Raw genomic sequence first — 24,778 nt, forward strand, 5'->3', positions numbered from 1 at the left:
AAAACTTGAAATATTAGGACGTTTCGAAAATCAAAGGTCTAAGCGCCACTTTCCTATAATATCACATTAAAGGTCCCATCCTAACGAAGCGGTCTAAAACAAGGCCATTTTCGAAACGATAACATTAAAATAAAATTATAGTTGTATCGTGAGCGTCGGGCTTAATTACGAACTTTTATGCGTCCGACCAATTTCTTTATTTTACAGCAACAAATTAATATGTAAATCGAGACGCTCGGTGGTCCGGCCAGTCGATGGGCCCTTGTCGATTAAAAAATAATTGCCACACTACTCTATCGCGTGATCATTCTTAACACGAGGCTGTAAGATTCAAAATAAGCTTACAAAGTTATCAGTTTTGTCGTCATTTGTCAACTTAGCTACTAAAGGCGGTACCGCCTATGATAGGTAAATTTAAATTCACTTAATGTATGCAAGAATTCCATTCAGATTAAGAGATTTCTTGTTGGAGCAAAGCTGCAATTGCTCGCAGATGTTATGTAAAATGATATGACTTTATGTAGGAAGTAGATAATGGAATAATTTTGTGAAATATTATTTCTAAATATTCATATTTTGTATATAAACAGATGATTTATTACTAATTCGTGTTTCGTCGAAAACAAAATTATTATTGAGCTTAGCCCAAACAACAAACACATAATTTTCCTTGAAAATGTTGTGTTGATTTAACACATCTCCGATGAATTTAAATATTTAATATTAGCTGACATCGAAGAACAATATGACAAAATTACATGAAAATTAAGTTTACATCGATGCCAAAATATCGATAAAGTTCTTGGAATCCCTACACCGTTTATAAGTTCGTTTAACCGCGAGAGATGGCGCCACAGTCCGGGCGTTTCAATCGCCCGACGGTCACAGATCATAAACGAATTATACGATACTCTTGTTTATAGTTCTTTAATTAACGGTGATGCAATGCGTTACTCATCTTTTATTTTTAAAACATGAATCAGATTCTGATTTTTGTTTTTCACGTAATTTGGTTTGATTCTTTGTCGACCCTTTTAACACAGATAACTTGATGAAGTAGGTAATTAGTTAAGTAAAGCATGTGTTACTACTTTATCAGTATAATTTAGGTTTAATTTTAAATTACAGAGGTGCCACGCTGCCCTATGAAAGTACCGCGTTCTAATTTTCAATAGTCACACGTTCTTTGTTTATGTCCATTCGGCAATAGATGGCGCTAGATGTCTACGTGACAAGATTCAACATGAAGTCTTCGCTGTTAATTAAAAGAAACTTTACTTCCACATGCAAATAGATGGACATAAATAATTCAACTGTTCTATTTTAGTAGTCCGTCCTAGATAATTCCCGGAGATAAATAATGTTATGCGACTCATGACTCGCGATTTGCCGCGTTCCGATTTCGATGTGAGATGAAGTTAGTTTTTGCGTAGCATACAAATGAGCCCAATTAAATAAAATAGATTTTAATTAGCGTTGCGTTCGATTGCACATTCGGAACGCATCGTCGCCAACGGGCGTCGCCCATACATTCGCGCCAAATGGCTAATTCGCGCCACAAACACACGCGCCATAACTCATATCAACTAACTAACCCACACGGAGCTAACGCAAATACACCCATCTCTTTCTAACCACCTAGAGAAACCCGAGCGGTGTGTTTGTTTTTCCTTTTACTTCCTTTGAAATCTTATTTTGAATTTTATTCCTATAGGGGCGTGGATGCGAAGTTGCATATTGTGTTTCTCGCTCCCTCGCGTGCATTTTGAGAGCGGTCCCTGTCTCGCTTTTTGTAATTTTAATTCGCAGAACAGCATCGAAACGTGATTCGATTGTATAGAACTTTTTTTATTGCAATGTTCGGAATTCGTTGAATCAACGACGGGATTTCGGCAAAGCTAAGGGTGCTCTGTAGTATCGACTCGAGTCGATATCTGTTAGCTGTCTTCTATTTAGGTACGTGCCAAAAAAGTTGTTTGACCGTTTAGTTAGCTAGCTTTTGCCTGCCGCTTTGGCTGAAAAGATTTCAATTTGCTGAAAATGCTAGCTGAGATTTCGAAATCTGTATGTATATTTTGTATCACTAGTATTGTCCTACCTTAGAGATATGTCTACTTGATAGAAATTTACTTCAGCTCAAAAATAGATCCATGGAAACAATATTTTTCTCTGTAACATTAACATAATTGGCTTTATCAGTTAAAATGATACATAACAGTAGTTTAATTACTAATCAAGAAAATGTACTGGAACTTTTAAAAGCTCTACTAATCCATCAAAACAGCAAAAACACCCGATAAACGTTTTAGAAATTAATTTATTCGTCTCGAGGGGATCGATCGAAAATATTAAATGTCCATTTCCATTATGGCGGCACATGTACTCAAACCTATTGAATAAATATCGCCTCTGTGGCCTTATACCGCCTCTGTGGTCTAGTGGTAAGACCACCTGCTTCAGACGCAGAGGTCCCGAGTTCGATTCCCAGTAGGGGCAGATTTTTCTGTTTGGTTTGGCTAGCTACCACCATCTTACTTAAGTCTGTAGCCATAACAACAATGTTAACAGCATTGTTGTGTTCTGGCAGTTAGAGGTAAGATAGCCAGTTCCTCTGTGGTTGATGATTCCGGGTGAAGCTCGCTTCCACCTTCGGCCTGATCATCACTTACCATCAGGTGAGATTACAGGAGCTTCCTCGTTGTGGATAAAAAAAATAGTTTGAATTTGTAGAGCTGTCTGTATTACAATAGGGATAAGGGTTGGAAATTATTCGTAAACGAACGACCTAGAACCAGTTAGCTAGAAAACCGCAGGAAAAAGTAGGTAACTGTGGTATCTACTGCATGCAAGTAGAACACACTAAACGTAGACAAATTGATAAATAATATTAAAGATGTAAAAGTTTCGAGGGTTAGAATGAATAAATAAAATATGTATAAGATAGAAAGGTTTGGAAATAATATTCCGCTTACTACCACTTACAGACGAATTAATTCCGAGCTTCCAAAGCTTCTTTCAAAAACTTATTTCATCGTGACAGTTGTAAAAATTGAGCTCACATTACCCTTGTGTCATGAGCTTCTCATCGATATTCGACATCGATAGTAAAAATATCTATATTCAAAATTTTTTAAAAGGATTTATCAACACACTGTTCAATTTTTAGTTTTTTTTCTTAGGACACACTAGCCGCAAATCTTTTAGTCCATTTTACGCAGTTCCGATTAAAAAATAAAATGTAGAGCCGCGACCAACGTGTTCTAAATACAGATGACAGCACCTAAACACTGCGTCTTTTATGTCGTTGCAGTAGGGGCGAATTTGCAACAAAAATCTATAGTCTGATCTACTGTCTGTACAGACGAGAACCTATTCCATCATATTTTCTATTTGCTCATTCCAAGCGTGTGGTCGGACTTATCTCTATCCTATTAGGACTTCAATGACGCAGGCGGGCTGTGACGTCACTAACTAAACGAGAGTCATGGCTGTGTCAGACAATAAACATTGTCTATTAATGATTGCGAATAAGTATGGCTAACAAAGACCCGTAACCCTGAGCTACCTTTTAATTGGCGGTTTGTTTGTAGGCAATATTAATAGACTGATTGGAATTTACAAGTAATATGGCATGGACATGTTTTCTAGACTGAAATTCGGATCATTAAAATCAGTTCAAAGTTCATTCAGTTCAGTTAAATAAAATAGGCATTTAATCGATATTTTAGTGTTTCATCTTAGAGAAAAGCATCTTAAAGACACGTTTTTCTTTAATAAGAATAAGAATAATATTCTTCCATTAAATAATAAAAAATAAAAAATAATAAATAATAAAAAAGAACAGCATCACTTAAGGACATAGCAGAAGAATAATGATGAATCATTTATCTCATTTAATACACCTTAAAGTAGCTCGAAGGAAGTGCGCCCGTTAAGGTATCCTCGACCTCCAAGGAACAAAACAACGGCAGATTAACCATCTGAGGAGCCGCCGCAGCCAATATTTACTTCAAATGTTGACAGGCAAACCGTCTTAACCGAGTGTCAACAGAAGGGTTCACTAATGCCCTTTTTACCACAAAAAGCATGGGCAAATATGGGGAGCGCGACGGCAGCGCGAGCGGCGGGGTGACGAACTAATTTTGATTTTTTGAATTTTGAAAATAAACTGGCAACTTTTTTTTCATCATTCATTTCATCATTTTCAAATCTATCATTTATTTTTGTATGTAAGGAGGTTACAACAACTAGCCAGTAAGTTTGCATGGTAACTCCTATTTTTTAATGTGACTCTCCTGGCCTGGAATTTCGTCTTTTGGCCGAGGTAGCTCCTATTATGATAGCTCCTAGAATAATTATTCTATTGAGTTAGCCTCAGAGTATTAATAACTTAATAATAAACGTTCATATGTGTAATTAATAAGTTGTAACAGAAGCTTTTTATTATAAAGAAGCCAAAGATGGACAAGGTCGACCGCAATTTTTTTGCGATATTATCTTTCAACCGATCTCCTTTCCCTTTTATAACAACTTCACATTTACACCAAAAAATATTCAAGAATTTCTTTTAAACCTTTTAGATCTTTTGATAAAAACCGCCTTTAAACTTTTTATTCGATCTTTTATCAATGTTTGCAATATCAGCAATCAAACTCTATATCCTAATAAATAGATAGGTCCAATTTAAGTCTAGATCGTCTTAAGTGGTTTAATACCGGCTACCATCGACTTTCGTTGATAAGGGTGAGAAAGGCTTATCGCTACTCACTGGGTCCGAATAGGCGACTCGTTACGAACAATATTTGTAATAGGATCGCGTTGCGCTCGCGCATGTAGCGTCAGCAATGGCAATTAAAAGATTTTTTGTTCTAAGTGTGTAAAAATATAGAACACGCATTAAATTCAATGATGCATTTAGTGGAATGGATGGAACTAATCATCAAGGGCATAATATATTAAAAGTATAGTGTACTTATACAAGACGTCTTTTAATTTAATTATCAGGCATTAAGCTTTTCCATTGAGAGATCGTACTTATTATTAACTAATTGTAGTCGTGATATTTATGCCGGTAGCTGACCATTAGCTACCCTAAGTAAGTAAGATTAGCTTGCAAAGCTGACGCAGTTTTCCATGGTGTTTGTATATATAGCTTGCAGTCTGCACACAATTTATGGAAAACTGTCAGCAAGTTAAGCTAAACTAACTTAGCTTAGCCATTGGTCTGCAACTGGCATTAGCATTGAGCAAACTATGATCCGGAAACTACATAAATTTTTATTAGCTGTCGTATCAAAGGTCTAAGTGTACTATTTATTATAATTATCTAACATTTAATTTTTAATTATCACACAGTACACTCATTGAAGTGTACTTTTGCTGACGCTCCGGCGGCACCTGTGTCGGCGCGATGAAAGCCGGCGCGCGCGCTGCGGGCAAATATTTATTTTAATTTAGTGCCCGCCCGCGATCGCTCGTTAATCGCTAATGCATCGCGGACTGCTCCCGCGCTGTTGCTCGTTATTGGGACAGTTGGATAGTGGGTTTCATTGGATTCGAAAACAGTTTAAATACTGTTAATTGTGAAAAATCTAAAACGTTAAAATAACGGTATCGTACGGTAAACGTGAGAACGCGGACACTCCGCGCGCTTTTGGTGCTACTAAAGTGATCTTGTATTTAAAATGAGGCAATATAATGTGAAAGTTAAGTTTGTTCGTTCGTTCGTTTCAGCCGAATGACGTCCACTGCTGGACAAAGGCCTCCTCCAAGGTTTTCCACAATGAACTGTCCTGCGTTGCCCGCATCCAGGCTCTTCTCGCGACCTTCACCAGATCGTCGGTCCACCTAGTAGGAGGCCTGCCCACGCTACGTCTTCCAGCCTGTGGTCGCCACTCGAGAACTTTTCTGCCCCAACGGCCATCGTCTCTACGAGTTATGTGCCCCGCCCACTACCACTTGATTAGTTAAAGTTAAGTATCCAGTGTTTTTTATGAGAATAGATCTACTGGCCTCTAACAATACGTACATCTAACTAAAGAACTTTTGCGTCTAGCATGAGGTGTCTATCACTATGAACCTCCTTTTCCCAAATATTTATTTTGGTGGTAGTGGGTTTCATTAGATTGGAAAACACTTTAAATACGTATTACCTAAACCATAAATATAAACTTCCAAATCTATTTTTAATTTCCACAAACTTTTCATCCCCTAATTACTACCTATTGACTTTTAAAAAGGGGTTAACCTGTATGTTTATCCGCGATTAGGTTTTTCGCGTTTGGCTGAACCGGTTTTTTGCAAGAAAGATAGCATCTGTTCATGTTTCAGCCTAGATAAAATATATCTCTATGTTCCCGGCCAAAACAGGATTGGTTCAGGGGTTTATTAACATAGAGTAAATTAGAGTACGTAATAGTAGAAGACTTTTAATCTCTCTAGGATAACAAAACATTATTATGTAACTCTGCAACTTGGTATTTGACAAAAATAAAAAGGGGAGCTTACTGAAACTATGAAAATTTCTGTGATACCAATTAACCGCTTGAGTCCCAGACGGCATTAATTAATGTCATAACAATTGATTATCTATTGTGTCTAGATTCGCGGGCCTTGAAGGATTAATACTCATTCAAATTCACATCTCTTCATCATAGCTCTTTAATATTTAATGCCGTCTACCCGTCACCCGATACGTCGCAAGATTTAGAAAACCAGATGGGACAGGAAGCCGTAAGTAGTCGGAGAACACCAAGAGAAATATACGGTTAAATACAAGCCCATTAATGGAAATAGAGCTTTGTTTATTATACGATAGGTGTGGAATCGAAGATTGGATACTCAAATATGGTAGAGTCAATGAAGAGGATAAATATGATATTTAATGCTGTGTTGACATTTTCCTGTGAGCATTAAAAACAAGTGATGGACGTTTTACGTTCATAATTTTAAATCACTGATTGATTAGTAAGGAGCTTTTTAGGTAGAATAAAAAATGCATACGAATTTTCGTCACCTAATCCAAAACTAAGTACTAAAGCTTGTAGGGAATTTATAAATACAACATTCATTAACGCTCGTATTCACAAACATTACTATAAGGTCTCACAGTGTGCGTGGACGCACAGGGTGACACACGAACTACTCATAGAGCTCTATTCAACGCTGTGCGTTCGATTTCCTGCGTCACTTAAGCAAGCATCGTTTGTGAATACGGGTGTGGGTATTACTATGTACAACTATACAGAAGGACTTGTGTGTTTTGAATACTGTAGGATAAAAGAAACCTACATTAAAACGGTTTTTCTTGTGTGCTTAAAGCTAACACACATTGACCTCACTTTAACACATTCGTTTTTTCGTACCTTCCTCGGTACTCTGGTAGCATGGATTTCATTTTAAGCCGCGTACAGAAGTGTGATGTTTGTCTACCCACGGCTGACGAGACCTCGCTCCGTACCCGAAACCGATCGTGTGTAAACAGCCTAAACTGTAATGGTATGGTAGCTCGTATGTCTATTGCCTTATGGTTGAAAATGCTTACTTTATAATCAAAAGTTTACTTCCGAAAGACAAATACAGACCAACTTAATATCCAAATCTGGGTTTTATTGTGTTTGACTTAAGGGTCATAGAATTTCATAATTTAAATGCTCTCCCAAACTAACTAGAGGAAAGATCAGAGCATGATGACTTATTTGATCTCTCTGTTAATGACCGTGACCGTCATTGACAGGTGTGTGAACCAAATTAAGGTATAATTTACCTCTTCTTGAATGAAATGTCAATATTATTTTATCGTGATCCAAATACTATCGACAAGTAGTAACTTAGCAATAAGATAGACGTCATTAAGAAGACAATACATTTCAAGGTTCTTCTGACTATGATGGACTGCATATAATAAAGAGGAAAAGTAACCTTAAATTATTCCTTATTATTTTGGTTATAAGATCACGACTTTCAAAGAAGTTAATTATTATTTTAGTCAGCGATTTCCTGGATTTTAAGAGATTGTGATTTTTCATCAGGATCAGAGAACACTTTTTTTTCAAGTGTTACAATTAATTCCAAGTTACACCTAGGAGTAAATTTTTATTTAATGTAATTTCAAAATTGAAAAGACACTATTAGTTTTCTCTGAAAATTGTGTGTTGCCATAACACAGTTCTTTCAGTCTCACAATAGTTCGTTTGAAGCGCGTATAAAACGGTTAAAGACCCGCGACCACTCATCAACATCATTATCAGAGGCAGGCATACCTCCGCAAAGAGGCAGTGTTATAAATACTAAAACAGACTCGAATGAAGGTATAAAACTATAAAAACCTTTTATCCGCCGCTTGGTGCTTAAATGTGAAGTATAAAATCGACGTGGTTTCTCTTTCCACCGTTTTTTGTTGGACTGTTGCAAAGACAATGCAGAACGTTGGGAGAGGTCTTGCTATGCTGGTTTTCGGATAGTTTTGATGTCAGCTGTAATTGCGAATCGTGGCGCCACTGTCTTTATGAATGGAACTGTTCCACATTTAAATGCGCTCTAATGCGATCGGAGGCGTAAAAGGAAGTTTTCAGTTAAAGCGTGGGCCGTTTCATGTGTTCGCTTTTAATTATAATTATTATTCAGTCAGTTGCGACACAAAGGTGATTGTGACACACTTTTGTAAGAAATGTTAAACAGTTTTTGTTTTGAAACTATTTTCATTCGCTAGAAGAAGAGAGACTAGAGATGGATAAGAACGAATTAGCCAAATGAAAATAGTTTTTAAATCTAATGATTAATGTGCGGCAAGTTCTTAGTGCTACCAAGAGATGGCGTTGTATGTACATTAGTTCGCATTAGTAGCGTATTTTCAAAAATGTGAATTTCAAACTATGATTGGATGAATCAAATCGATTTAGGATGTCAATGACAAAACTGCTAATTAGTAAAAAATAGCATTAAAAATCTTTTCTTGCCTGTAACATGTCTTCCGATAAAGCAAGAGGACTAGCGCACTCAGTCAACTTTACGATCGCACTCACGATTTATCTCGGGTCGGGTGAATGTCACAATTAAATTAATTTATTAATTCGCAACCTTTACCTTTTAATTAAGTGCTCATTAAATCAGTTTACCATAAATATACGCACGAAAACTAAATAGAAGAGAATTACTGAAATACGTTTTGTCTTCTGTTTTAAATGTATTAATTTCTGCAGTGTAAAATGTATATTGTATTTTGATAGGTATTGGAAACCAAACTGGAAATACACCAAAGGAATTTAACTTACGACTCTACCTGCCTGTTACGTTAAAACCATGATATCACAATTTTATATTAAACCCCTATTCGCTTACAAAATGCGTAAAAATTGAAATTATTTAAACATACAATGAATTGTCCATCTCTACATTAATTTCGCCCTGGATCAAACGTAATATACAATGTTTAGTTTCAATTTGCATAATTTTATTTGTGGCAATAACCAATAAAGGGTAAAAACAAAAACTGACGAAGGCAATGAAATAACAAAGTGTCTCCGAACAAAAGAATCGTATGGCCGCATTATTTATGTTGGTTATAAAAATAAGCTTAGGCTCCATAAAATTATATGATCAATGGATCAACGCCACCTGCCGTCGAAGACGCGCAACTATGCCGTGCGCAAGCGCTTCTAATTGCTCACCGACTCATGTGCAGCTATTATGAACCTTACTGCTTTGCAATAAGAACTAGTTCTTCGTGCTTATCGTCGGTTATCTTCGGTTTAGCTGTCAGCGCTTACGATTCCAGTGAGTGATATATTGGGTCGCGTCGTACTTAAACAGTTCTTGTAGCGTATCTACTAAACTGTTACAAGTGGTTACAAGATATCGCTATCGCGCTAGACTTGAACTAATTGCAGGTGGTAGAGCGAGACGACATGTTTTCTGGTGTTATTTACGATAGTGTTATCATGAAACGCAACACTCAAATTGGAAAAGCTGAAAGTACATTTTCGAAGGTCCAGTGTCTTCAACTTATGTGAGTCACCTGAAACTCCCTTACATAATATTATTATATCCCTTCAAATTTATATTTTCAGTCTGAAACTATTAAGGTTCTAACTAAAATTAAGTTATTTGGAAAACTAAGATACCTACTAAGTAAGATAGATAGAAGCAATTATGTCAGTGACTCTACATTCATGATATCTCTTCACGATAGAAACATTTTTAACTGCCACCTTCTAAACTGCTAGCGGAACAATTTTATTAGCAGAATAGCGAAAAGCAAATATTTTTCAACGAGTTTTTTTAAATATAATAATCATTTTACCGTTTACCATAAAATAGCTATACTTTATTTACGTTACGAATCTATAATGACCGGTTGTCAGACGTTAGTATTCGTTAATTACCCACACTGGGCAAACTGAGGTAATTATCGGGTTTTTCTATATCCATTACGACACTACCATTGCCCTTTTATGGCAATCATTCCCCATGCCTTCAATTTTAGTGCGAACCAAGAAAAACTGAAGTCGCCGGCCCGCATCGGAATAGTTTCATTTTGCCGCTGAATTCTTTAAATAGAAAATTGATGGGGGCCGTTTCTGCGGTTGCAAATCAAATGTATAGACTTTGTGAATACTCGTATGTCCATTTTGCGAATGATATTGGCGATTTCCTTCATCCCCCCCTCCCTATCTTCCCTACATTCCATAGTAAACGAGTAATTAACTAAAATCCCTTTAAGTTCAGAATATCCAATTCCCAAAATATCCAACGGTTTCAAAATTTTCAAGATAAAGCAACTCACAATTGAAAATAGTTGCTGCTACAGCTGCTAAAAAGTATCTTATGCTACATCTCTTACGCCTTCTTCTTCTTTTTTGATGATGTTGGCAATACACGTCAACGTCGACTTGATTTTTGCCATTTTCAAGTTTATAAGTGATACGAGTTACAAAATGAGATCAAGTAATGATATAATGAAGGATGATAGATGATACCCCTTCCCACCCTTTGAGTCTCAGTAAAGTTGTGGTGCTTTACTGAGACCTCCTATGGACAACTTGAGAGAACCCGAAGAATCACGATGCACTGTTTTGCTTCACTCGCCCACACTCATGCACGTTCACGAACACTCAATGGTTAATAACCCACCATTATTACACATTAACAGTCGCCCAAACACGAATTTGAGGAAATAAAACAAAATCGCTAACATGACGCTTCAGATTCCCGCCAAGAAGTCCCACCTCAACTCTTTGTTGTTCTCTTACGCCCTCATCCCGTGTAAAAACAATTGCAATCGAACTCTACTGATACATATTTCTTTTTTGAAAGTAAAACAATTGAAAGTTTCTTTAAAAAAAAATTCTAGCTTTAGCGATGTCAAAAGCGGACATACGTAAAAAAGAAACGTAGGTCCTTGGGAAATGTATGTTGAATTAATGTTGCAGTAGAACTGGTGAAAAAGGAATTTTAGTTTGAATGTGAATGTTATCCATTCAATCATCTATTTGGAAGGTTTAAATTATCATCTCCGGTGTATTCCAAGCTGTTCCCATACAAAATTCCTCTAGGCTCGTTAGGAGGCAATCTCGATGCCACCCTCGCGTAAGTGGCGCAGGCGCCGGCCGTCATCACCCGAGGTGTCTGTACCCTAATTATATGGAGGAAAACACCTCACAACCAAATATTTGTACCTACCACTCATCAATAGATTTTTAACTCAGCCCATATTGATACAAGGTTGAATTTCGATGTCAATGTTTTCGAAGTCTAAGAAAAAATGGTTCAAGAGAATTGGCGTAAAAAAGGACTTAATTACAATAAGATTATGGGTTTGTTCCTGACAAAACTAACAAGCGTTTGTGTTTAATTAAGGTAATAAATAGTTATATTGTCGTTAGGCAGCTGTCGGCCGAGTGTTTGTTTTTGTTGTCTCTACTGACATGTGTTCGAAGTTGATGAATTGGTTCACTTTTGGAGGATATTGCGATTCGATATTAATTGCCATTGTTTGCAGTGAATTAATAGGACGCGTTTAACATTTGTTTGGACTTTAACATCCCTTGTTTACTAAACTTTTTCTTTTTTTTAATCTACTTACTTATAAAGTGCTACAGATGCTACTATTTGAAAGATCACTTGAGTAAGTATTATTCTTAAAACGTAACAAGTACAACTGTCATAGAGGGACATATTACTCATTGATACACAATATAAAGTCTATTGGGTTGTAATGCATTTATTTGGTCAACTATAGTTTCTTACGTTATTTTCGCATATTTTTTGTTACGATCATCAACATAATTATTTATACGTTTGATTAACTAACGCAAAATCAAAACTGAATTTTCAACTCAACACTTTCATCTAAAAGAAAACATCTTTAGGGACGGGCTTATGTAAGTAAACATAAAGTCATCAATCACGGGACCAATCAATTATTGCCCTCTCCCTCTGCAGGCTGGAAGTAGATCCACACTAGTGATGTGAGTAGAGTTTTGTTTGAGTGACATATCGATAGAGTCACTCTCGTCACGCGAGAAATATTTTATTAGAGTGACAAAAACACCGATTCGATGTCGTTATTGTCGCTACAGTGAGAAAAGTCACTGTTTAACATTTTAGACGCTTAACGTTTAAAAAACGTACTTACAGTTAATTCAAGCTTGCATTATTTATGAGAATTTTATACAGGGTGGCCCAGAAGAAAATTCACTTTTGAAAATTCAAGGAAAAGAAAACTGTACATTTTTGTAAAACTTAACTATTGCAATTTAAAGGAAGTGCAATTTATTTTCAAATGTATTTTCTTTTATATTTATCGTACATGTTTTGATGTATGTTGATCGAATGTTGTAAGCGTCAAGGAAATCTCCTGGACGATTAGTAAAGGTAAATTTAAAAATAAATTGCACTAAATTTCCTTTAAATTGCAATAGTTAAAGTTCTATAAAAATGTACAGTTTTCGTTTCCTTGAATTTTCAATAGTGAATTTTGTTCTGGGCCACCCTGTATTATATGAACAAATACCACATTATATATTGGGTTAACTAATTAATTAACATAATGCCAGGGGAATTATCAATCTACATTTTCTTACAGTAGATGTAAACTCTAGGTAAAAAATATGGTGATTTTTATTAGACTGGAATAGTTGAAAGGATCGCCTGAGTTACCTACTCAACAAAAATCGAAGTGAGTTAACTCGAGTTGTTGGTAAAATAAGATTCGAGGCGCATCACTATTAGAGGGTCCCGGGAGACGGCAATTTGTAAGGGAATATCGGGAGTGCTGTGGAACTGAAAAACGGGACGTTGACTTGCAGAGGTTACACTTCGCAGTACATAAATAATAAACTACGTACAGTTCCTGCCAACAGAACCTTGTAAACTTGTGAACAAAATGAGAATATCTAGTACTGATTTTGATCTGACTCTATAAACCTTAACTTCGAACTCCTCCTCTTCTTCTTCTGATTAATTTCGATGCGGGTCCAATGACAGTTTAACTTACCCCCGGGACAAACTTGACCTTCACTAGTTGGGTTTTTATTAGCGATGGGAATAGTCCCGTTTGACACTATGATCTCAAGTCAGTTTAACTGACATCACTAGTCTAGGCTTAATTAAAATATAGATTTGAATTAATTTAACTAAATATATAGATAACCCAATTAATCTTTCAAACAAAATCATATGCTTATTACTCTAATTCTAAACATGCGTAAAAATACACAAGCGAACCGTTAAAAAAAACTCGCCCAAAGTTGAAAGTGTAGACCTACATCATTATCAACAAAACAGTAAATTACACGGCCGAGTAACCTTTCGTTTACAAACGGCAGTGACTAAAAAACGTATAATAGACGAGGTCCGACCATAAATAATAGAATCATTAACATCTGCCTCTATGATTCTGATCATCAATTTTTTTTGGCGCCGAAAAAAGTTACCGGCCCGCGGCGCTGGCTGGTAGGCGGGAAACCAGACCTATTTTGACGGCTGTTGTTTCTATTATTTTTAATTTCCGTGTCTGTCAGACAACGGAATCGACTAATAGTTTTTGAGCTGTGGGTCTAGACAAAGTGCAAATTATAATCGCAAACCAGTCGAAAAGTGGTCGAAAAGCCCCTTTTTTGTATGGAGTTTTGACGGATTCGATTTTCGATTCGATCAAAAAGTGCGTTTTGTCTAGGGGGGCTGATCTCGAGTGGATATGTCAACGTGAAATTATGAAGTCCGTCAGTTTATAAAATAACGCTAAACTAACAATGGGTTAGGTTTGGTTAGATTGTAATCTAACTACGTCAGATTATAATCTGACGGAATTCACAATTTTACGGTGACATATAATATTCATTTGCTTCAATAACTAAGGAATAGACGCCTAGGAAATTAACTTCGCGAATGTGATGAGACCACATGTAAATCGCCGAGTACATGCATAATTTCTTATTAAAGTTCAATTTTAAAAGGTAAACGAGAAAGCAATCGATATTGTTAATCAAACTGGTATTTTCCTTATAGCACTGAGATCATTTTTGAAATAAATAAATAAATTTAAAAGCAAACACCTTTTCACCACGTTAATAGGTTTCCCTTCTTTTTCAACGCTCTTTGGAGTTATTAGTTACGTTCGTTCTAAAGAAATTTCAAATGTGTAGACATAAGGTCGTCATAGTTATTAACATTAAGCTGATATCCTTGTAATTACTTCTGAACAAATATTATTTTATGGGTAATAAAATGTACAAGATTGTGTATAGAGGTCGGTAAAATTACTAATTAATATTGCACGTTAAACATGCTGTATTTACTATGCGTTGAGAAAAGCGTTTTGAAGTTACCTACTCTGTAATTTTCAAAATTCTTTTGTGCCTGTTACATTTTTTTCTTTTTTTAGTTCATATTTGGCAAATGTTGGCAGAGTTTCATGCGTTCTAGGTTTAAAATTCAAAAGTTAGAAAAAAAACAAAAATCTAAGAAACACACAGATTAAAATTATTTGTAGTTTTTAAATAAAAATCAAAAAGTCTACTAACCAAATGATCTGAGTGGGGGTCTCTGGGCGCACTAGGGGCCGGGTTGGGCCACAGCAACTTTGACAACATCCGTTGGCTTTGGCTATAGATGAGCTCCTACGAAGGAGAGAAAAATGAACTTTAGTATACTCAGAATAAGGCCCATTATGCCTGCGAACAAACTTGATTGGCTAACTGTATGATAAATTAAGGTAATCATACATTCGCTGCTTATGGTTATTGAAGGAAATCACATTGATTTAACTACAGTTGCTTTTGTAATGGAATGTTTAAAATTGATATCCATTAAAATAGAGATGCTTTAATAAATTAAAATGTTTAAAAAATAAAATTAAAATATTATTAGTTGCATCTAACCAAAGCTGAAACCAGGATTCAAGTCTGTCCGTCTGAAAAAAACAATAAAAAAAAAACAAAAAATGGCAGGTGTGTAAGAAAAAAATTAGTAAATACAGATGTCAGTACGACACTAACATAACTAAAGTCACCCTACGTTCTAAGAACCGAGTGCCTGAGGCGATCCGGTGGGTTCCGTCGGGCGAATGTTGAATGAGTGAGATTATTAATAATAATAACACGTTAACCCGGCGCCCGCGCCTACGGCCGCTGACGTCATCGATGACAAACATTTGGCAAAAGCTTTGGGAATTTTTTAATTGACTTATCTTATATCCGTATGAAATTGATAGTTCATGGAAGATTTCTTTCCTTTCTATGGCGTTTCTTTCACGATGATTTCATCTCGCCATTGGACCACGTATACCAATCAAAAGTTTTACATGAACATTGACTCTTGCCCTTTCCAAATTCAAATAAAATCCCAAGTTACATACACACTTTTCGAGCTTCTCAAACACAATGCGCAGTTATTTTGTTTCTTTCTAAGTTTCTAAGCAATTAATTCTACCTTTTTAATTAATCAACATACACATTTATTTTTTTACTTTTACAAGTCCGTTTTTTACTTTCAAAACGTGTTGAAAAAAAAATTGTTTGGTGTTAGCCGAATGTTGACAACTCCTGAGTGCCAAAAAGATAACAAGGGCCTAATAATAGGTTTACAAAGTTCTGGTTTACAAAACAAACAGCGGGCTAACTGGAAATTTTGGAATACACTAAACGACTTTACAATAATACCATTACGGGCACGACGTTCGAAGAAAATTGAGAAATAACTAAATAATTCATGTGAATTATCACCGTGGTTAAATTAAAGTAACCAAGTTTATCAATGGGATGTTTATTTTTTTATTTTTTTTACTGTTCGGAATGTTTACTGAAAATTGTTATTAAGATTATAAATTACGTAACAAATTGAGGGTAGTCCCAATCACTTTCTAGAGTCAATATTATTTGAATAATAATGATTTATTTTTTATTTTCTGTGACTATCATTACCTTTATAAAAAGGTATCAATATTTTTATATTAGATCAGCATTGCATAGTAAATAAAGCCTCGTAATTTAATTTCCGAATGTAGAGTCGCTAACCGCTTTCTAATGTCAAAACTAATTTAATTACAATAATGTTTTTAGCTTTAAACTCAATAATTTTCAATTATTTCTTTTAACTATTTAGTGTAAGAACAAGTGTCTTTATAAACTCCTAATTGATACTATTTCAACGTTAACTCTTTTAACTGACACAGTAAAATAAAATCAGCACACCAATGATACCTAAACAAACAAGACGTCTGTATTCATTCGATTTATAGTTAAAAAAGACCACAAACGACACCGGGCCGGGCATAAAATAATAAATCAAATGGTTACTGTCTCAGAGAGGCCTTGATCCGAGCAATTTAGCACAGAATTATAAATGCCTTCAATGGAAGTGAAACAGCTCAAGTTCTGGATAAGAATTAGTTTCTTTATTTAAAGAAAAAAAAAATAGAAATTTAAATTTTTATTAAAGTTTTTAAGAACCCATATTTTATACTAAGCAAATATTGTTATTATTAATTGTTTTCCTCATTGAAAGTTAGCATCCATAGAGTCAATGTTAACGTAAACTGATTTTTATTTATTTTATTTTACTGGAAATTTAATTTGTTTTTATAACGGCTCTATTACACCCAAGACGGTTCTAACAGCTTTTTCATAAAATATGTGACCGCAATTAAATATGACCTTTAGTTACAGTTTATGTTAATTTCTTACTCACACCTTATCTACTTCGATTATTTGTATTGCATGGTAAACTAATTAATGTATTTAAGTACCTCCTTTATTGCTATCCAGCCCTTTACCTTGCACCTTGAACCCACATTTATAAACTACAAATCAAGTCGTAAACGTCGGAAATGTAGCAAATAGTAAAATGTCAAATGAGTAAAGACAAAAGACGAGCGTTTATTTCGACGAAACAGCAAATTGCCGGTCGATAAAAACAAAAGACAATCAATCAACCGTTGAAATAACCACCGAGGCGCAGTCGCTATGTCGCAACGGAGCAGTCGCCATGCGGTTGGAGTCAGTCGCTATGCGAGTTGATGATAGGGTCCGCTCCTCGACTGTTTGTTTTGCAGGCGAGAACTTTGCCCAACCTATCATTACGTTCGCGATATACTTTTTAACTCTGGCACGGCGCCATAGAGTTGCGTTTGCGTCTTGGGACTGACGCATAAAGTTTTACGCAATTTGAAATTACTGTATGCTTACAGAATGCGTAAGTAACCAATTATATTTTTGAAATACGCCTTAAAATGTGTATTTGGATGAATAACTATTTAAATAAATGGTATTTAAATGTTTGATTATTTCGCGGTCTTCTGTCGTTAAAAGTAGTGGACATATTTTATTTACGTCTGCAAAAGTAACATAATTTAATTATTGAAATTGCCCAATATTATAAGATTTCAGCAAAATAATTAACAAAATCAAAGAACTATCTGCATGTCTGTGGAGTTCCCATTTAAACGCTGGGTGTCCATAACCACAGATTACTCGCTTCACGATTAAATTGTGAACTGGCTAAAAAATACATGCAAATTATACTTCGACTCCTTTTTTACTTCACTTAGCTTTTGACCGTTAAGCTGTAGTATGAAGTCACTACATATTGCCTGATCAATGGGCCAAATAAGAAAAAATAAGCCAGTGCCATATCTCAATTTCAAAAGATAAACATATTCAGAAGTAACTAAACGTCTGTCAAGAACTGAACCCATATCACCACAATAAATTACCGAAATTTTCACTTAAAACTTGTGTATAATTTGCGCTGCCAATAAGCTGGTTAAGGTCAGGGCAATATAACATTGTCTCTCATTTGACAGGTTCAAATTAAAACGTAAAATGCCGGAGGTGAATCGTTAAGTGAAGAAAAATGGACCCACCCACATGAAGCAACAAAGCCACGGTGATGTGTTAAGGACGGACCACACGTGCTCGCGTCAGTACGCTATGTAAATGTACAGGTAACAGCACGTGCACGTGCACGTTATACATATTTGTAGCATAGTCAGCCCTATTACAACTGTATAAGACACCTCAGTATTTAACTTGATGTGCTGGCTTTCGTCTATAAAGCTGCGATGCCTGTCACAGGCATAATACTATATTATTTAAATAAAAAGCTGGATCAAGTGTGTACGTAACTACCACGTAACCAGAACCACCATATATCGATGGGACAAGTCTATATGTTTCGCTACAATCAGATTTACAGATCATGTTAATATTGCTCTTTTAAAGACCTAATTTTGCTTTTAGTTTCTTAAAAGAAATGCTTTTAAAACTTTTTTAAAGCAAACTAAACTGTGTCTGTTTTTTCCACAGTACACTTCCAATTCTATCCTCAGTCAACGAAGCTGCTGTCAACACCTGTCAACGTCACCCAACAAAACTCGAACTGCCCCGAACAAGTGTAGATCAGCCCTAATCCAGATACAACAAGACGTTCGGATATACCTTGTAAGACATGTAACTAATGGTTACAGGATATTTATAGCACGGTAGTAAGTTATACTGCGCGTTTCAATTACTATAGCAAAGATTAACATGTCAATTCTACACGAATTATGTGTGTCAGCATGGCTACGCCTAAGGCTTCGTAGTAATAGTAGAGGAAATAACTACTATTATAAGTTATGTGATATGTTTGTTAATTTTTGATTGACAGGCGGTTTGGGCAGCTATCTGAATGGAGTCAAGGTTTGGTTTGATATTGAGGTTTGGAAGTTTTAATTTCTAATAACGGTTCAGTATTCCTCACAAATGAGCTTTCGTAACATGTTAAAAGGCAGCACTTTAAATACTTATTATAATGATCGATCTAAAGTAATTTGGTAGGAAATCCGTTTTTTATCTGCTGCCAAGCTTAAGATAATCATCTCAAAACGCGTAATCGCGTAAATCCTTAGGCCTACGGTCGATCATATCCTTAATTCCTAACCAGGGATGCTTTACGACGTAATGCTACAACATCAGGATTTAATTTACAATGCCGTGAGTGGTGTTTACACGAAATTGCCCACCAGTGCTTTGCTGTAAGTCCAGTAATTACGAACCACCAACGTCGATTGTTGAAAACGTTGACAAATCTTGGCTCGTTGGAAATGTAAGGTGTAATTACTTAAGACGAAATAACACGTGGAGGACTTAATCAGTTCGGCATCAGCTGGAGAGCTGCAATTAGGCAGTTGTACAAATATGAATGGAGAGGGCGAAGGCACGCCTCGCGACGCCGGAGGCAACTCGTAAATAGCCTCGATTCTAAAGAAAGAATGTATTGGAAGCAGACAACATTCTCTATTTTATGGTGTATGCTTTTTTTGCGATTTTGAGGATATGGAAACGTCTGCTAAGAAAGATGTAGCCAAGACCTCGCGTAAGTATGTAAAGAACAACAGTCAAGACAAAAAAAATATTTTTTTCAGGATTATTTAAGTGAAGGTAAGTACCTACCATTGATTGCCTACTTGACTACTATTAATCAACCATACTAAAGATATCGATACATACCTGCTTATAGAAACCATTGTCAAACAGCGGCATGATTCAGAGGTGCCGACTTTTTTCCCAGCCCCACGGAGCTAGTTAGTATCTCCAATCTATCCAATAAACCGCGACGTATATGGGAGCAGGCGCCGGCGCAGCGAAAGATCAACACTAATTAAGCACCATAAAACCGAAATCGTTACCTTTCACCGCCGGTAACAAATTCAGTTAAGACAGATGAAAAAACGTACCATAGATTGATGATACGACCGGACCTCCGCGCGGCACTGATTGCATCGGTGGCGTTTTTGGGCAATTTCGAGCGATTCCGCGTCTCTCAACGACTATCGTTCGATTTTACGATTGAGGACTTTCGATTGTTCCAGAAAAACAACGTGTGAAAATGATTCGGCAAGTTCTCTCATCGTTGCATTTGGGGCGGATTTTATTGTTGATGAGGAGAGCAACGAAATTGAAATGCTATTTTCAGAGTTCTTTACAATGTTTTCTGCAAAAGATAGCTGGTTAGATGTAACAGTTAAGATACCTGTAGAAGCAAACCAATTTGGCTTCACTTACGTTAATTCCCGACCTGTAACTCTTCCGGTCGTTTATCTCAAGCGGCTATCATTTTTAACAGAGGGTCTTTAAGTATTGCTGACTGAGCCAGCGTTATTCACAAGCTGCGCCTGAGTCTCTTGTTGTACAGTAAAATTAAAGACAGTAAACTCATCGTCGATGAGTGAGCGTAGACATGTTGTCTATGATGTATTTACTGAGTTCATAAGTATCTACAGACAATACGAGAAATAGCAATGAGAATGTTTTCAAGTATTCTTGGTATGAAGAGAGTCAGGAGCAAATAAACCGGTCAAATAATAGGTTGTTCCCATCCTCCTGACAGTTTTCAATGTATTTAGGATATGACTTTACTATAAGATTCCAATAGGTATCCTTTCACCATCATCAATTTAGTATTCAGTTCAGAAGATTTGGCCTAAAACCTCTCGCTGGCCAGACAATGATATACTTTTAAAGGATCTATAGATCTGCTTCTTGTTAGCGAATGTTAAATGGAATTATTATTCAAAGATTGCCTACGACATCATGGACTGTCGCTCAACTCAAGACAACCAGAACAAAAGCATAAAGCAGTATTCCTGGCTTATAACCTAGTGTTCAAGGAGTTGTCCACCTCTTTCCAGAAAACTTAAAGAACTAACAGTATTCTTGGCCAATGACCTAGTGTCCAAAGCCTTACTGTCCACCTTTGCACTGGTGTAAGCCACCCACGTGCGAGCGGGATCTCGCGACAGGGACGGCAGGAGTTAATGTCCTCCTCTTTCCAGAAAACTTAAGAGAACCAACAATTCCTGGCCAATAACCTATGGTCCACAGACTTACTGTCCACCGCTGCACTGGTGTAAGCCACCCGCGCGCGAGCGGGACCTCGCGACAGGGACGGCGGCGCAGGCGCCACCGCGGGGCGGCGCCGGCCCCACGCGCACGCGCTTATTGAGAAATTCCACGACGCATCCTCCTTTTGCTTTCCCGTGTAGTTATTTTAACTCCCTGTTAACAATATTACCGATTCGGTGACCGGTGCAGACGCATATTTTATCCGATCGCCCGTTAGCGAGCTGCAGTGATTTATAACTTTACGTATTGTAACGAAATCCTGCGATGGGTGTGCTAACTGCTAAGTGTGGGTTGTTGACTAGCAGAGTATTTATGAGCTGGCTGGGAGTTCTGAGAATCTAGGCTTGTCGTTTTTACACTAAGAGCTGGTAGAGCAAAATGTTTCCGAATACGTAAGATAAGCTGAAACTGGACTGAACTTTCAGTCTTGTGAATCTTTCAGTTTATCAAATTGTAATTGTGATTATGCTGTAAATATTTCAGTGGCTCTTTTATTTTTACAAATAGACTAACTGAAGGTAACTTTTGGTTCATCGAGATGCTCTATTTTTCAAATTCTCATTATCACAACTTGCTTCGCTGGATTCCTTGACTTTTGGAATATTCTGGTAGTGTGGACTACGTAGTAGCTTTATGAAGTAAGTTCAAGATTGCTTAGTATACGAAAGCTCATAATCAAATCAGATTATATCAAGGCTCGCCAATAATAATGTAATTATTACAACGAAAAAACCTTACTTACAAAAATCTTATTAGATCCGATCAGCTGTACAGAAATCGATAAATATCGCAAAAAAACCCGTGGAAAGCTGTTAAAACAGCAATCAGGTATTATCAGGCAGTTATGCTAATAAGACATGCTAATTCCCAAAACCAACAAACAAGCATAAGGCGAGCCAAAAGGAAGAGATGCGCAGACGGGCGCCAGCCACCAATTACGGTGGCCCGGCAGGGCTGTGCGAACGATTCTGAAGGCAGACTCTATCAGGATGATGGCGATTACATGGCGACTGGTTGGGGTGGACATGTTTTTGAAAATAAGTTCTCATTAAATTATGCCGAGGACATTCTTTTTTGCATCTGCACATGAAAAGAAAGTAAGAAAATCATGCAATGGGTGTTATTTTGCATTTTACAATTTCTTTGAATTTTACAAGGTTGCTCATTTTTTCTTACGAACAATAATGAAAATATATTTCTTTTTACCGTGCAGAAATTCAAAACTCCTTTTCTACAAATGTCAGTTTTACATTTTCCTCGTAAGAGTTCTTTTGTGTGTCTGTAAAAAAACAATTCAGCAGTGATTGTTATTGTCCGAATTCGGTTGCTTGGAAGGGACTTAATTTAAAAAAGGTTCCCTTGTTTTAATTGGTCAATATTGGACCGTGTATTTTCAGTATTGTATTGGGATTTTCTTTTGGAGAAAATGAATACACGGTTTTTTGGAGAAAAAAGCATTCTTTCAAAAAACAAATTTCATGATTCCTGATGTATTGTGACTTCTCTTCAGCATAATTTTAAATACTTTTACCTTTTTCTTACCTACTCGTATATTGAATGTAATATTAGCCAAATTGTGAATAGACAACCCTAAACAGACCCTAGTCGTGGGTTCGTGGTTGGTTGCAATGTCGGGAATGCACGCCTTTCTAGTTGAAACCTAGAATCAGTCTAAAAAATACGTTTTAGCATCGGTTGTTACTAAGAATTCCTTTTACATTGTATATTTTACTCTTTGGTATTAAAATTGGCGGTTGGTATAGTTGTAGAGATATTTGAACTACATATTCCATCTTCTTATTTATAAAACCAAAATTATTGACGATTTAAGAAACGATTAGAAACGACTTTCGGTAGTTTTTTATTTTATCAATGAAATAGTTGGGTAATTAAAACAGGCGTTAAAGAAAAGTTAGTAGGCTCGTATTACTTTTGGAAAACAGAAAATAGACCATCCAGAACATTTCTAAAGTTCGTATTCTCAAAGCTCAAAAGTTGATTAAAAAGTCTTTAAGGATTGAAGCTTAATTAATCGACTTTAAGAGTAGGCGCACACTGTTGATTTTTCGTCGGCCGATAGTTTAGTCGGGCTGTTGATCAGTATGGGCATGTATGGAAGTGCGCACACTACGCCGATTCGATTTGGCCTTGGATTCTTCATACAACTATCGGCCAACTAAAAATCAACGGTGTGCGCCTACTCTAAATAATTTATCCTCAATTTTGGTCTCGAGTGTAGAGTCAAACTTGAGTGACATTTTAATGTCAATGGTCTTGGGTTCTTTTTTTCTTTTTCTTTTTCTTTTTTACTGTCAGTAGCTTTTTAACACCCCATTTTCGGTAAGTATTTTGTTACTCGGCCATCTGCCTACAGTACCGACGCCGGGGGTGACAATGAGGCTACGTTCCTTCGCGCCGATTGGCGGACGCCCGTGACGTCACGGGCCGTCGGTCACGCCCCGTCGGTCGTATTACCGGATTAGAATGTCCGGTGTAGTACCTACTCGATTTGAACCCACTAGCGATGGGCTACAAGTTGTTCTGAATTTGAATGTTTGAATTTCAATTTCGTTCTTTTGTGACGTTTCTTGCATGACATCTTTGTTGCATGACTGTCATTTGTTTCGAACGTCTGTTTTCTATTTCGGTCTTTGAGTTGTGACGTTTGAATCTTCCTTGAACGGGTGTCATTTGTATTAAACGAGTTTGTAGAAATACAAGCAATATTTTGGGTTAATAATTTTCTATCGCGGTAAAATGTTGCATGCAATACATAACTTTTAAAAAGTATAGGTTTTCCTATACTACTCACCTACTGGATTTTTGCAGTCAAACTTTTCAAAAGAACAAAATTTTGAAAGTGCAAAAACCGTTTACTGTCATAAAAGGAATTTATAAAATAATGCAATAGTAAGACTTTTATTATAATAAATTATATCTTGCATCTAATAGGTAAAGTAAACTATTTGGTAGAGATACCATCATTTACGAATTTAAGCAAAATTATTTCCAGTAAAATAATTTATAAAATCATTTGATCGACTCTACATTAAAAGAGCCATAAATCGACTAGTTTTACCAACTCTCCTAGAGTCGCCCCGCATTATTATTACTCCTCTATGACCCCAATTATAACGTCTATGACACTAGAATTTATTCAATCACATTTTCATTTAATTTGAAACCTTATGATGATTGCAATAAGTGTCTCCAAGTGTGTTCAAAATACAGGTTTGTGTTCGAAATTCAAAAGTAGGGTGACAGAACTGGGGTGAGTGTACAGTTAACGGCACATCAGATTATACAATATTTTGGTTGCAAATTGAACCCTATTCCAAAGTATTAAAGACCATAGCGTTAAGCTTAATGTGACGTCATTGTACAATAGGTGCCCA

General features: G+C 36.4%; 1 protein-coding gene across 1 annotated transcript in view; it reads right to left on the reverse strand.

The window, feature by feature from the left end:
• LOC135082182 (optomotor-blind protein-like) overlaps window positions 1-24,778 on the reverse strand; it is a 128,528-nt gene that overhangs the window by 14,486 nt on the left and 89,264 nt on the right. The window contains exon 4 of the mRNA XM_063976952.1: window positions 15,024-15,119. Within this exon, the coding sequence (XP_063833022.1) occupies window positions 15,024-15,119 (96 nt within the window). The remainder of the gene's footprint in view (window positions 1-15,023; window positions 15,120-24,778) is intronic.

Source organism: Ostrinia nubilalis, chromosome 21 (genome assembly GCF_963855985.1).
Source record: "Ostrinia nubilalis chromosome 21, ilOstNubi1.1, whole genome shotgun sequence".
In the NCBI taxonomy this organism is placed as follows: Eukaryota; Metazoa; Arthropoda; class Insecta; order Lepidoptera; family Crambidae; genus Ostrinia; species Ostrinia nubilalis.